The sequence below is a fragment of the Cydia splendana genome, chromosome 5 (genome assembly GCF_910591565.1).
Source record: "Cydia splendana chromosome 5, ilCydSple1.2, whole genome shotgun sequence".
In the NCBI taxonomy this organism is placed as follows: domain Eukaryota; kingdom Metazoa; phylum Arthropoda; class Insecta; order Lepidoptera; family Tortricidae; genus Cydia; species Cydia splendana.
Genome location: NC_085964.1, coordinates 9,956,231 through 9,969,302, shown reverse-complemented (window position 1 = coordinate 9,969,302; position 13,072 = coordinate 9,956,231). Strand labels below are relative to the sequence as shown.

The following is a 13,072-nucleotide window of genomic DNA, read 5'->3' as shown; positions in this document are numbered from 1 at the left end:
TTCCTTCTTTAAAACTATTGTCGATTTTCTTGCCTCCCCCTCTCTCTTTTTGGTATAGGATCTAGTTGGGTAAAGTATAACACAAGGTTTTCCACTATGTACTTTTCCCTTTTCACAGCTTCTTAACTGGTATTTTTAATTGCCAATTGGTCATACAGTTTAGGATCATCAGAATGTATATTTTTGGGGTGTTTGGTATCCCCCCGGCACTTGTTATCGGCCAAGACCAACGTTTGTGCACGACTAAGACGGAAATCTTCCTTTTTCCCGGCGGGTTGAGACAGTTACTGTAACTGCAGTTCGTTATCAATTTCGCGTCAAACCCGCTAATATTGTAATATTAATTTTGACGACCGGTCTGGTTTAGTGGATAGTGACCAGGGACCGGAACCGGTTACCTTAACCGGGGTTTTTCATAGGGTTATTTTAGAAGTGGTTATAAAAACCCCTACCATAACGGTAACCGTCTGATAAGGTAACACTTTGATTCGGTAACCGTATCAGATCGAGTTAACCTCGGTTACCGGTAACCGAAATAAAAACCCAGTCGATTCAGTTACCTCATAATAAGGTTTTGAACCAGTTCAAACGATTGTAATCTTTACGCACACTTAAATTGAACTTATTATTGAATAACCTTGGTTGGCATGGGCGGTCTGTTAAGTCGGTGTATTAGGGCACAAACACCGTTTTTTTGTCGGTAACTTCGCTTATTGTCAATTCAAACAATATTGTACTTTGAGTCCTTAAGCTAAAATTGAAAACATTATTGAGCGATTACAGTATTATTTTGGAGCGACAGCCGCAGCGCGGCCATTCCTTTGTTTATCTTTATACCTGTGTGTGTTCTTATTGTTTTTGTTCATTTCGGAGCAATTCTAGTTTGGAATTTTTAGAAAAGGGCTTGCTGCAAGTATACACCATCCTATCCTAGCAATATCTGCTATTATTTAGTTATATTTTTAATGCTACTTAGATATTATTTTTCTATTTTCGGGTTCAAACTTGGTATGTACCTACAGATTAAAGACTGATTTAAGGAAAAATTTTAACCTAACTAGTAATTTTACTGGTAGGTATAGTTTATCTTTAGATAGAGTGATTAAAAAAAACACTTTGTGATAAAGATACATGCGTTAGCGGATTGTGGTAGTGTGGTAGATATTTGACCATTGTTGACAAATGACATAATAGTTATTATGAGCTTATTTTATAATAAGCAATTACTTTTAAACGTTTTTAGATGCTGTTGTGTCAGCTAAAAGTCGTAATTTACCTTGTTTTGCTTAATGCAGCGAGCAGAAATATATATATATATATATATATATATTATCTATAGCAGTGATAACCTTATTTTAATACTTCAAATCTTTCATACCAGAATTCATTATATGTATTTATTAAGTATCTGTAACATTGGTAGGTGAAATAATTTTGATTAAATTAAATAGATACATACTTAGTAAGCAGTGTTGGGCATTCAAGAATAAAAACATTATTTGAATAAGAATTCCTAAGAATAAAATCATGTTGATTTTATACCCGTCAAAATTATTCAAATAAAAAAATTAATAAGAATAATCTCATTCTTAATCAAGTAAATGTAATCATGATTTTATATTCTTAATAATATTCCTGGATTAAAACGTAGTCTGGGTGCCGTATAGATAGAAGTAAATAATAATAGTTTCTTGTCTAATTTATACCTAATTTTATTCAATAAAATCTTAAGAATTTAATTTACTGCTGCATAGTCTTTGTATTGGTCGATACCCGTATTGCTTTTAATGTGATAACTAAATCATCAGGTACAATTCAGCTGATCTGATCAGATGGTGGATAGCGAAACACTTCAATGGCTCACTGTGCCTAATTTAATGTAAAAAATAAAATACCGGCCAAGTGCGAGTCGGACTCGCGCAGGAAGGGTTCTGTACCATTACGCAAAAAACAGCAAAGAAATCACGTTTGTTGTATGGGAGCCCAACTTATATATTTATAATATTCTGTTTTTAGTATTTGTTGTAATAGCGGCAACAGCAATACATAATCTGTGAAAATGTCAACTGCCTAGCTATCACGGTTCATGAGATACAGCCTAGTGACAGGCAGACGGACAGCCGAGTCTTAGTAATAGGATCCCGTTTTTACGGAACCCTAAAAAAGATGTTTTTAAAGGTATGATAAGGAATAGCTCGATATGGTGTATTCCTATTTCTCTCCGCCGGGCACAGATGGGAATAGGCACTTCATTTAAATCATTCCCATATATATGTCCCCACCTCATGTATCGCGGCGGTCACGTTGGGCAGGAACAAATGGGGAAAGTATTCATGATTTTTTCTGTTTTCGAATTATGTTTAGTATGTAGTTTCAGTGTCCGAGTTACTATCGAGACTCATTGTGTTTTTAAAAGTTCAGCTGATATTTAAAATTTGCATTCATTATTAGACGGAAATGAATAGATATTAATATCGTTTGACACACCGCCTACCACACGTGTTTAGCAAATGCTGACAAAAAATTCACCACGCCACGACTTAATCTTATTGTTATTGCCAATGAGTAATAAATGACGGTCTCAAGTGGAAACACGGCAAATAATACAATACAATTCATGCTGCGATCTGCGACTTTCTGCAAATCTAGTGATAAGCGTAGGACTATTTTCTTACCTGCTGTAATTTGCTATCTCATTCACTTTCCGTAGGTGTGAAAGAGATAGCATACGCAAGACCTCAAGGCTGATAAGAATAATAAACAAAATACATACTTAATTGGCAAAGGAATATACATTGAACCATCATAATTATAATTTCGCAGTTTACTTTATATGTAGTTTCATTATCAAATTATCATCGCCACAAAAGACACAAAATAAACAAAATAAACAAAATAAGCAAAATAAACAAAATAAACAAAATAAGCAAAATAAACAAAATAAACAAAATAAACAAAATAAACAAAATAAACAAAATAAACAAAATAAACAAAATAAACAAAATAAACAAAATAAACAAAATAAACAAAATAAACAAAATAAACATAATAAACAAAATAAACAAAATAAACAAAATAAACAAAATAAACAAAATAAACAAAATAAACAAAATAAACAAAATAAACAAAATAAACAAAATAAACAAAATAAACAGAATAAACAGAATAAACAGAATAAACAGAATAAACAGAATAAACAGAATAAACAGAATAAACAGAATAAACAGAATAAACAGAATAAACAGAATAAACAGAATAAACAGAATAAACAGAATAAACAAAATAAACAAAATAAACAAAATAAACAAAATAAACAAAATAAACAAAATAAACAAAATAAACAAAATAAACAAAATAAACAAAATAAACAAAATAAACAAAATAAACAAAATAAACAAAATAAACAAAATAAACAAAATAAACAAAATAAACAAAATAAACAAAATAAACAAAATAAACAAAATAAACAAAATAAACAAAATAAACAAAATAAACCAAATAAACAAAATAAACAAAATAAACAAAATAAACAAAATAAACAAAATAAACAAAATAAACAAAATAAACAAAATAAACAAAATAAACAAAATAAACAAAATAAACAAAATAAACCAAATAAACCAAATAAACCGAATAAACCGAATAAACCGAATAAACCGAATAAACCGAATAAACAGAATAAACAGAATAAACAGAATAAACAGAATAAACAGAATAAACAGAATAAACAGAATAAACAAAATAAACCAAATAAACAATTTAATTAAAATAAACAAAATAAACAAAATAAACAAAATAAACAAAATAAACAAAATAAACAAAATAAACAAAATAAACCAAATAAACAATTTAATTAAAATAAATAAATAATATAAATAACATTAATAAAATAATTATTATTAATAAAATAAATATCATTAATAAAATAAATGAATATAGTAAATAAATAAACAAAAAAGTTAAAACAAAATTAAGAAAATTAACAAAGTTAACAATTAATAAATTCACTATTTTTTTTAGTATTTTACTGACGGCACATCACTAAATACGGATGTAGCAAACCTATAAGCAACCGATAATAAAGGTTACCATAACTGAATAAAAACCTGTTAAAAACCCCTAACAAAAACCCTATCGCGATTGGGTTTTGAGATTAACTCGGTTAAAGGTTAAGGTTACCGTTTCAATAAGCTTACCATTACAATCAGGTAACAGTATGATAGGGTTACCGAATGATACGGTAACCGAATCGATTGGGTTACCGAATTGATAGGATTAAGCGTAAAGAGGGGTTTTCCGGTCCTTGATAGTGACCTTGTCTGCTAAGCCGATGGTCCTGGGTTCGAATCCCAGTAAGGGCATTTATTTGTGTGATGAACACAAATATTTGTTCCTGAGTCATGGTTGTTTTCTATGTATATAAGTATGTATTTATCTATACAAGTATGTATATCGTCGCCTAGTACCCATAGTACAAGCTTTGCTTAGTTTGGGGCTAGGTTTGATCTGTGTAAGATGTCCCCTAATATTTATTTTATTTTTATTTATTTTAATAGAAATTCTGAAAAACACCATTCGGTCGGCTACAATGATGATGACGTCTAATAACTGGGTTCGCACATTGGTTCATGACCATGCAGATCTTAAATACGAGCCCGACCGTGTAGACATCAAACAATAAAGTGACTTAACGCGACGTTGTCGTCTCACAGGATGACGTCTTATCGTTTTACACGCAATGACGCTTGCGGTCCTACGGGACGAAGCCATGTGCCATTTACACCCGTAGTCTTTTTATGACGATAGCTATATGAGCTCACTTAGTCTCATCGCTGGGCCACGGACACCGAGCGGAATGTCACAAGGTCTTCTAACGAGACGATGCTCTTTATCTTACAAGACGCTGCCATGTCGTCTGTCAGGACGATGCCATGTACTGTCACGGGAAGACGCCATGCCGTCTCATGAGACGATGCCATGTCTTCTCACGAGTCACGAGACTACGCCATGTCGTCTCACGGGACGACGCCATGTCGCCTCAGGGGACGACGCTTGTCGTCTCACGGGACGACGCCATGTCGTCTCACGGAACGACGGTTGTCGTCTCACGGGACGACGCTTGTCGTCTCACGGGACGACGCCATGTCGCCTCACGGGGCGACGCCATGTCGCCTCACGGGGCGACGCCTGTCGTCTCACGGGACGACGCCATGTCGTCTCACGGGACGACGCCATGAGGCGTAAGTTCCCGTACATTTTATGACGGTGCCTGTAGGAAGGTCACTGCGTCTCGTCGCTGGGCCATGGGCACCGAGCGGAATGTGAAATTTCTCGATCTTCTAAACTTGCTTTGTACACGTGTTGCTCGGCTGAGTTACAAAAGCGTACTGGAGAGCAAGCAGCCGAGCGCTGGCAACCGGGCGACATTAGTACATGAGTAGTGCGATAGATGGCGCTACTAGTTGATGAATTCGCTAGGTTAGGGCTGAGTTACAAGGGTGTAATCTCATATGTGGTTCAAGCGAAGGCACGGACACCTAAATAGTTCTTTACCTATAGATGACAGGAAAACCTATTAGAAATGTGCAGTCAAGCGTGAGTCGGATTACTTAGTTTTTGATCGGACCCCTACGGGTTTTTTAGACATTTCATTCACGTTCCACATAAAAAAATACATTGTTATAAATTGAGTAATGTATTTTTCATATCTGTCAACCAACTCGTGTAATGTATTTTCGTTACCTACAGGTCCAGTGGTCCAGCAGCAACATCTTCAGCACACAGGACGAGGCGGCGGCGGCCCTGGTCGCCCGCGGTATTCCTATCTACGCGTGGAAGGGTGAAACGGAAGAAGAATACATCTGGTGCATAGAACAAACACTCGTCTTTGCTGATGGAAAGGTGAAGCTTATACCTTTAAACGAGCAGTTCTTGTATATTTATTTATATATATATATATTTCAGGGATCTCGGAAACGGCTATAACGATTTCGATGAAATTTGCTGTGTGGGGGTTTTCGGGGGCGAAAAATCAATCTAGCTAGGTCTTATCTCTGGGAAAACGCGCATTTTCGAGTTTTTATATGTTTTCCGAGCAAAGCACGGTCTTCCAGATATTATACTATTGTCAAAGTAGTTGTTTACTCTCTTCACTCACTCGTCACTTGCAATCAACAAAACATAAATCAGTCACTGTAGGTGAATTCAGGGTGTCATCTATTGGGTACTAACATGTTGACCACTAAGACTTAATGGATTAATGGATTAACAAAATCTAACAGATACAATTTTTTTGTTTCAGCCCTTAAACATGATTTTGGATGATGGTGGTGATTTGACCAACTTGGTGCACAAGAAATATCCCCAGTACTTGGAAGGTATTAAGGGCCTTTCAGAAGAAACTACCACAGGAGTTCACAATCTGTACAAGATGTTCAGAGAAGGAACACTGAAGATACCTGCTATCAACGTAAATGACTCTGTCACAAAGAGCAAGTTTGACAACTTATATGGATGCAGGGAGTCTCTGCTGGACGGAATCAAAAGGGCGACAGACATTATGGTTGCAGGGAAAGTCTGTGTGGTAGCTGGATATGGAGATGTCGGCAAGGGTTGCGCCCAAGCCTTCAAAGGATTTGGAGGCAGGGTTATTGTTACAGAGATTGATCCTATCAATGCCCTTCAAGCAGCAATGGAAGGCTTCCAAGTCACCACAATGGATGAAGCATCAGAGGTTGGACAAATCTTTGTCACCACCACTGGCAACCTTGACATCATCACCAAAGATCACTTCTTAAGAATGAAAGATGATGCAATTGTTTGCAACATTGGTCACTTTGATTGCGAGGTAGATGTTGCTTGGCTGGAAAACAATGCCAAGAAAGTGAACATCAAGCCTCAGGTTGACCGTTATGAACTTGAAAATGGCAATCATATTATTGTGTTAGCAGCTGGTCGTCTGGTTAACTTGGGCTGTGCTACAGGCCATTCTTCATTTGTCATGTCTAATTCTTTCACTAATCAAGTATTGGCCCAAATTGAATTGTGGACGGCTCATCAGAATTATCCTATTGGTGTCCACACTCTACCCAAGAAGCTTGATGAGGAAGTAGCTGCTCTACATCTGGACCACCTGGGAGTCAAACTCACCAAGTTGACTCCCAAACAAGCCAAATACATTGGTGTTCCTGTTGAAGGTCCATACAAGCCAGATCACTACAGATACTAAATTTTAAGATCATAGAACTGGAAATAATAATTAAACTTGTGTCTGGCTATTTACTTAAATATATTACCAAAAAAATTCAGTGAGTCTTACCAGCATTTAATTGATGATCACACATGAAATTAAATGTGTAGATATACATATAAGTGCAAGTGTAATATAACTCTTTTATAAACTGCAATATACTAATAAATGCATTGTTTTCAAACATTATACATTATTTTATTTTATTATACCTACTTATATTTAATATTAAATGTATTATTTGACAAAAAAAAACTTGGACAAAATATTTGGCTTTCTATGCTTTATATTTTGCTAACATGTTGAGGGAAAATAATGAAAGGCACATATTATATGGGAACTTTTTAATTTCAGCATTAGTTGTTAGTGTGCGTGTGTGAAGATGTACTATGTATATGTCATTAATACATAGTAATAAAATGCAAATATAATACAAAATAAGGCGAACAGTCATGTAAATAATCGGACAAAAACATTCTAGTATAGCTTCGTGCATTCTAGTAGGTAATAGGTACCAATGTTGCCAGAGCAGTGACAACTAAAAGTACGACCCGGATATAAAATGATTTTCCCTAAGAAAGTATGGTTTTATTTCTTATTAAAAAAAACATTACATTACACTTCTGTAAAATAAGTCGCAGCAAATATGTAACAATTACATAAGTAATAGTTACTATTTATACAAAAGCATTTTTTAATAAAAGACATGTCAAGATTGTTTACCATTTTTCTGGCGCTAAAACAAACGAAACCTCGACTAAATGGGCTACAAGGACAAAAATTGTGAAACCCAGACAATAGTAGCCCTAGTTTTTGTATGACACTTCTAAAGAGTTCCATTTCTGTTTATAACCTTTGTTCCTACAATATAAATACTATTTCTCAAAATAAATTATATTAAGAAGCATAAAATTGAAGTAACTCTTCAACTTTGGGCTTAAGAATACACTTATCCTTCAAATTGATGACCCATCCAGGTTCTAGACCATAGAAAATTTGTCTGGGGTCTTTCCTGATGCTTAACATGGTATATTTAGGGTCATTTTCCAATTGAGGTAATTGATATCCATATTTTTGAGCTAGTTTCAATCTTTCTTGTGAAATCTTTTCTGGATCAGCCAAATATCCTCTTGACTCGGCACTTGTATAATACTCAATAGCGTCAGGTGGAGGAATCATACGCCGAGGGATAGCCTGACCTGATTCAAAGAACTTTTTAGGATTCTTAAGAAGCATAAGACTGTGTGGGTCATAATATGCGGTAGTAATGACTCCACCATTTTTCTCAATGGCTGCAATCACTTGTTCACTGGCCCATTGCACCTCTATGTTTATTTTGGCAGAAAATATGTCAGCTCCTTCATCAGTCAAATTTATACCAAAATGTTTTTGATCTGGGTGAATAGTGTACAAGCCTGATTTTATGACAGTCGCTATATCTATAGGCTTTGATATATCCACACGATCTCTATCTATTAAGCTTTGTAACTTCTGCAGAGAGAGTGGAGGATATTGTCGTCTGAAGCTGAAACATTAAAAATAAAATTTGGATATACACATACAATCAACATTATTTTCACAAATTAGGATGTCAAAACCTTATTTGTTACAAGACTACCAGCTAGGGCTTCACAATAACAAAGTAAAATGCATATTCAACTAAAACAACAATATTAATTATTTAACTTAACTGAGGTTGGTAAGAATTCATTATTGCTATGAACTGGCTGGTTGAAGGCTTGGCTGCATGATGCTGATTTAAGTTAAGTAAGTAAAATTGAAGAAAAAAACTGAAACTGCAGGACTTATAAATTGATTGTCACTTACTGGTGTCCTCTGTAGTAATGTTCCTGGGGGACTCTTAAGTAAAAAGGGTTGTTGCCAGTTTCATAGCCCAGCCGCATGTAGTTTTGTCTTTGCCCTGATCCCTTGTTTCCTGCGCCATGTTTATCGCCACCATGCTGCCCACGGCCTCTTTTTTGCTGTAATTCAGAAACGAAAATAATCAGGTTCATTAGAGCAACATTAGTGTATGTTAAGTTAGTGTATTAGTGGTGTTAGTTAAGTGACTTTTTTGTATAATCTTAGCTGATTATATAAGAAAACAATAAGTGTAGAATATTTCATAATTGTTGCGGTTTTAATATGTATAACATCTTACTGTAACTTTTGAGCCTGGATTATCACGTATATTTCCAAGTGATATTCGGGGTAGTGATCTTATCATAGACAGGGATTTCTCCGTTATTTGGCGAGACCCCATGATTTTTTCAACAACTTATTTGGAAGCGGTTATATTTAATTCATTAATAAATAAGTATTTTCCACTGTGTTCAATTAAAATTAATTTACCACAGCAATTTACGTTAGATAATTTTTAGGTTATATGTAAACGTCAAAATAAACGCAGGTGCAGGAGGCCGATTCGAACATGATATTTATTTAAAAAAGGTCGCAGTCCGGTATACTGTCTGTTAAGCCAAGTTCGCACGGCAGCTTTTTCAACGCGCGTTAAAAAAGCGTTTGAATGACGCAAATGGATAACCATGTATGTATTCACACGAAGGCGGTTTTTAAGCGCGGCGCTTTTTTATCGAGCACTGTTCGATTTTCGGCGTTGAGCGTTGGCGTCAAATTGAATAGAGCATACGGAACTCCGTGTATCTGTTCTCACAAGCGTTAAAAAAGCGCCGGCGCTGCTGTCAGTTGGCTGTCAAGTGTCAATTTTTGGTGTCAATCGTCAAGATTATTATTAGTTTCACCTTAAAAATGTCAACTTTTGCTTACAAATTCCTGAAATATTCAAGCTATATTCAAATAATACGTCGTAATAGCAAATAAAGTATGGCTTTGCTGAGATGCGTACGTGGCAGTACGACTCGCAAGTGATTTTTAAGCGTTCATATGAACACAAATATTGGAAACGGTAAAAAAGCGCCAACGTCGGGTTTTAACGCAACGCTTTTTAAGCTGTCGTGCGAATGGGGCCTTAAACGTTTAAAAGCCGTAACAGACTATGAGACTACTGCACCAGACGGCGACCTTGGTGTGGTCAAAATTTATCTTTCTCGCTCTAACTTATAGCTGCGACACTTATATTTATTCACTATTCACACGACAGCGGTGGCGCTTTTTATCAAGCGTTGTTGGATTTTCGACTTTAAGTCTTGGTTGTTAAATCGAATTTAGAGTGCGGACAAATTCAAGCGCTTTTTTAACGCGCGTTGAAAAAAATGTATGAAGTTAAAAAAGTGCTAACACACTATCGCACCGCACCGCGACCTTGGTGCGTCGCACCCATAAGTGAGAGCGAGAAACAGATATCTCTTGCTCGCTCTCACTTATGGGTGCGTGTTACGGCCTTAATAGTTATAACACACTATCGCACCGTACCGCGACCTTGGTGGATGGGTGGGTGGTGTGGGTGGAAAATCAAGTGCAATTTTTTATTTTGGAACACTGCCCCAAAAAACACGTCAATTGTCACTTTTGTTGTTTTGACTTTGACACTTCACACTTGTCTGTGAATAGGAATAGCTACGGCTACGTGTATCCTTGATATTTTATTAACTATTACGTTTAATGTCTGCTGTATAAAAATATAAAGCTAGCCACCGGTAACATGGAGCCAATTTATATTAATCCTGTAAGAAAAAGAATCAATAAAATTTTTGATAGTCACATACTGACTGATAACAGTGAGGCACTTAATACAATATCTGGACTGTGTACATCGAATTCGTCCAACACTAGACGGATGCTTGTAAATGAAATAGAAAAACGAGATATGTTAGTAAATAAAACTATTTCCATCGAGTACAATAAAGTAAGTGAAAAGTTGCAGGTACTACTGGATTCTCTAAGTACTTTGGATTCATCAGTTAGAGATATGTCAAAGAAGTTAAACGATTCGAAAACCAAAACGCACCATTTAATTACACAAACTACCAAATTAAAATCTGAAAGAAAGAAGACTGAAAAGAAATTAGTATGGGTAGATGCATTTGTCAAAAATTTTAATATCTCTACGGAACAAAATGAGTACATTTATAATGTATCTGTGAAGACACCACTTACTGCAGATTTTTTTGGAACTTTGGCTCGAATTGAAAAGCTTAATGATAATTGCAAAACATTGGTCAAATGTTGGTATCAAACTTCAGCTTTTGATATCATGGAAATAACAGGGATCCAACAAGAGGTAGCTATTGAAAAACTGTACCACTGGACCATTGGAGCTTGCCGCAGTATTGACTCGCCTAACAATGCACTAGTGCCAAGAGCTTTGGCCAAGCTCCAGAACCGACAGGTCCTTTTCTCTAATATCATAGATGAATATTGCACAGCCAGGAAAGCCACCATTGTGCAATTGTTTATAGATGCTCTCACCAAGGGTGCAGACAGTGGTTCCAAGCCTATAGAATTTTATGCTAATGATGCAAAGAGATATATTGGAGACATATTAACTTGGGTCTATCAAATTATACCCATAGAGAAAGAAAATCTTGCAATATTGCTCAAAGATTGTGACCTGCAAGATAAAAATGATCAAATAACCCAAGCATTAACAACCATCACAGAAGCATTATGTCCCTTATTGAAAGTAAGAGCAGAGCTGATACTGAAACCTGATAAGGACCCGTTGGTGCTATGGTCTATATCTAACTTAATAAACTACTATAAGGAAGTCATTCAGGCTGTGATGCCCAAAGGCCACTTAATTGATTCCTTTACAGAATTGCTGCAAAAGAGTGAGGAGGTATTTATAATAACCCTTGACAGCAAGATCCAGAGAGAACTAAGCCATGGTGTTAAAGCTCCACCATCAGATCTGAATCCTTCTGTAGTTGTCACAAATTTAGTGGGATTCTTGAGGGATTTACTGGCCATAATGAATTCCACTAATAAGATTAATAATTTGGATAAAAAAATTATAACAACTCATATCCTGGATCCCTTGCTGCAAGCTATCAATGAAACTGCTTGTCACCTCAGCTCTACTGACATGTCTGTGTACACCTTGAATTGCATTTACCACATACAGTGTACCTTATCACTTCATACTATCATGGATGAATACAATGAAAGGCTGCAAGCTCAGTCAGAAGCTCAAATAGACACCTTAACTTCGGAACAGGCGAGCTTCCTTGTGGCAAACTTAAATTTGGGCCCTATTTATACTATTCTACAGGAAAAAACAAGCGGGCCCATTTCAGCTATTCCAGGAATGGACACAGCAACACTGAAAATGTTCTTGAGTAAATTCGATATGTTTATTGTATCTCCGGAAGTGTACACTCTGCCACAACTTAATTTACTCCTGAGTCACAATCATAAGTTGTTTGTTAAGAAGCGATCCTTTGAAGTTATATTGGCTATTTATGGGCAGCTGTATCAAGCTGTTTTCGATCCTATGAATGGGTATGTGAACCCACAAGATATTGTTAAAAGAACACCAGAGGAGGTCAATAAACTTCTTATGTAGATGAAATTAAGTCATAAAAATAAAAATTACAAATGATATCTTAAATATATTATAAAGATGACATAGTAACTATTATAGAAGTATTTAATTGTAATATTTTGGAAAAGTATAAATAACCGCATAAATAAAAAAAATATTTAAAAAATATAGATTTTATTTTTTCTTAGCATACCTAATTGGTATTACCTACATATGTAAAACGACTTTTCCAATAAATCATATTCAGGTTAAAGTTTTATTAATACATAAATATTATTTAGCTTGTTGGTGCCAAAAAGATAATAAAGAGGGAAAGTTAATTATAATAAATTCTAAGTTTCCTTGTTTTTTTTTATTCG

The 13,072-nt window shown here is 35.3% G+C and overlaps 3 protein-coding genes across 3 annotated transcripts in view; 2 read left to right on the top strand and 1 right to left on the bottom strand.

Annotated features, from left to right (window-relative positions):
- Positions 1-7,429, top strand: part of LOC134790617 (adenosylhomocysteinase) — a 30,558-nt gene extending 23,129 nt beyond the window's left edge. Inside the window, exons 3-4 of the mRNA XM_063761473.1 lie at positions 5,749-5,901; positions 6,302-7,429. Of these exons, the coding sequence (XP_063617543.1) occupies positions 5,749-5,901; positions 6,302-7,228 (1,080 nt within the window). The 3' untranslated portion in view covers positions 7,229-7,429. The remainder of the gene's footprint in view (positions 1-5,748; positions 5,902-6,301) is intronic.
- A 692-nt stretch (positions 7,430-8,121) lies between these two features.
- Positions 8,122-9,643, bottom strand: LOC134790616 (large ribosomal subunit protein uL15m). Its single transcript, XM_063761472.1, has 3 exons — positions 9,411-9,643; positions 9,077-9,231; positions 8,122-8,774 (listed from the first exon to the last, which is right to left on the bottom strand). Exons 1-3 carry the CDS (start codon positions 9,510-9,512, stop codon positions 8,147-8,149), a joined length of 885 nt encoding a protein of 294 aa, XP_063617542.1. The 5' UTR covers positions 9,513-9,643; the 3' UTR covers positions 8,122-8,146.
- A 1,190-nt stretch (positions 9,644-10,833) lies between these two features.
- LOC134790615 (conserved oligomeric Golgi complex subunit 6) lies at positions 10,834-12,787 on the top strand. Its single transcript, XM_063761471.1, has one exon. It carries the CDS (start codon positions 10,872-10,874, stop codon positions 12,732-12,734), a length of 1,863 nt encoding a protein of 620 aa, XP_063617541.1. The 5' UTR covers positions 10,834-10,871; the 3' UTR covers positions 12,735-12,787.
- The last annotated feature ends 285 nt before the right edge of the window (positions 12,788-13,072 follow it).

Coding starts and splice junctions, on each gene's coding strand:
- LOC134790615 (XM_063761471.1), top strand. CDS start 10,872: ATGGAGCCAATTTATATTAATCCTGTAAGAAAAAGAATCAATAAAATT.
- LOC134790616 (XM_063761472.1), bottom strand. CDS start 9,512: ATGGGGTCTCGCCAAATAACGGAGAAATCCCTGTCTATGATAAGATCA. Junction 9,232..9,410: donor ATCCAGGCTCAAAAGTTACA/GTAAGATGTTAT, acceptor TCTGAATTACAG/CAAAAAAGAGGCCGTGGGCA. Junction 8,775..9,076: donor CATTACTACAGAGGACACCA/GTAAGTGACAAT, acceptor TTAATGTTTCAG/CTTCAGACGACAATATCCTC.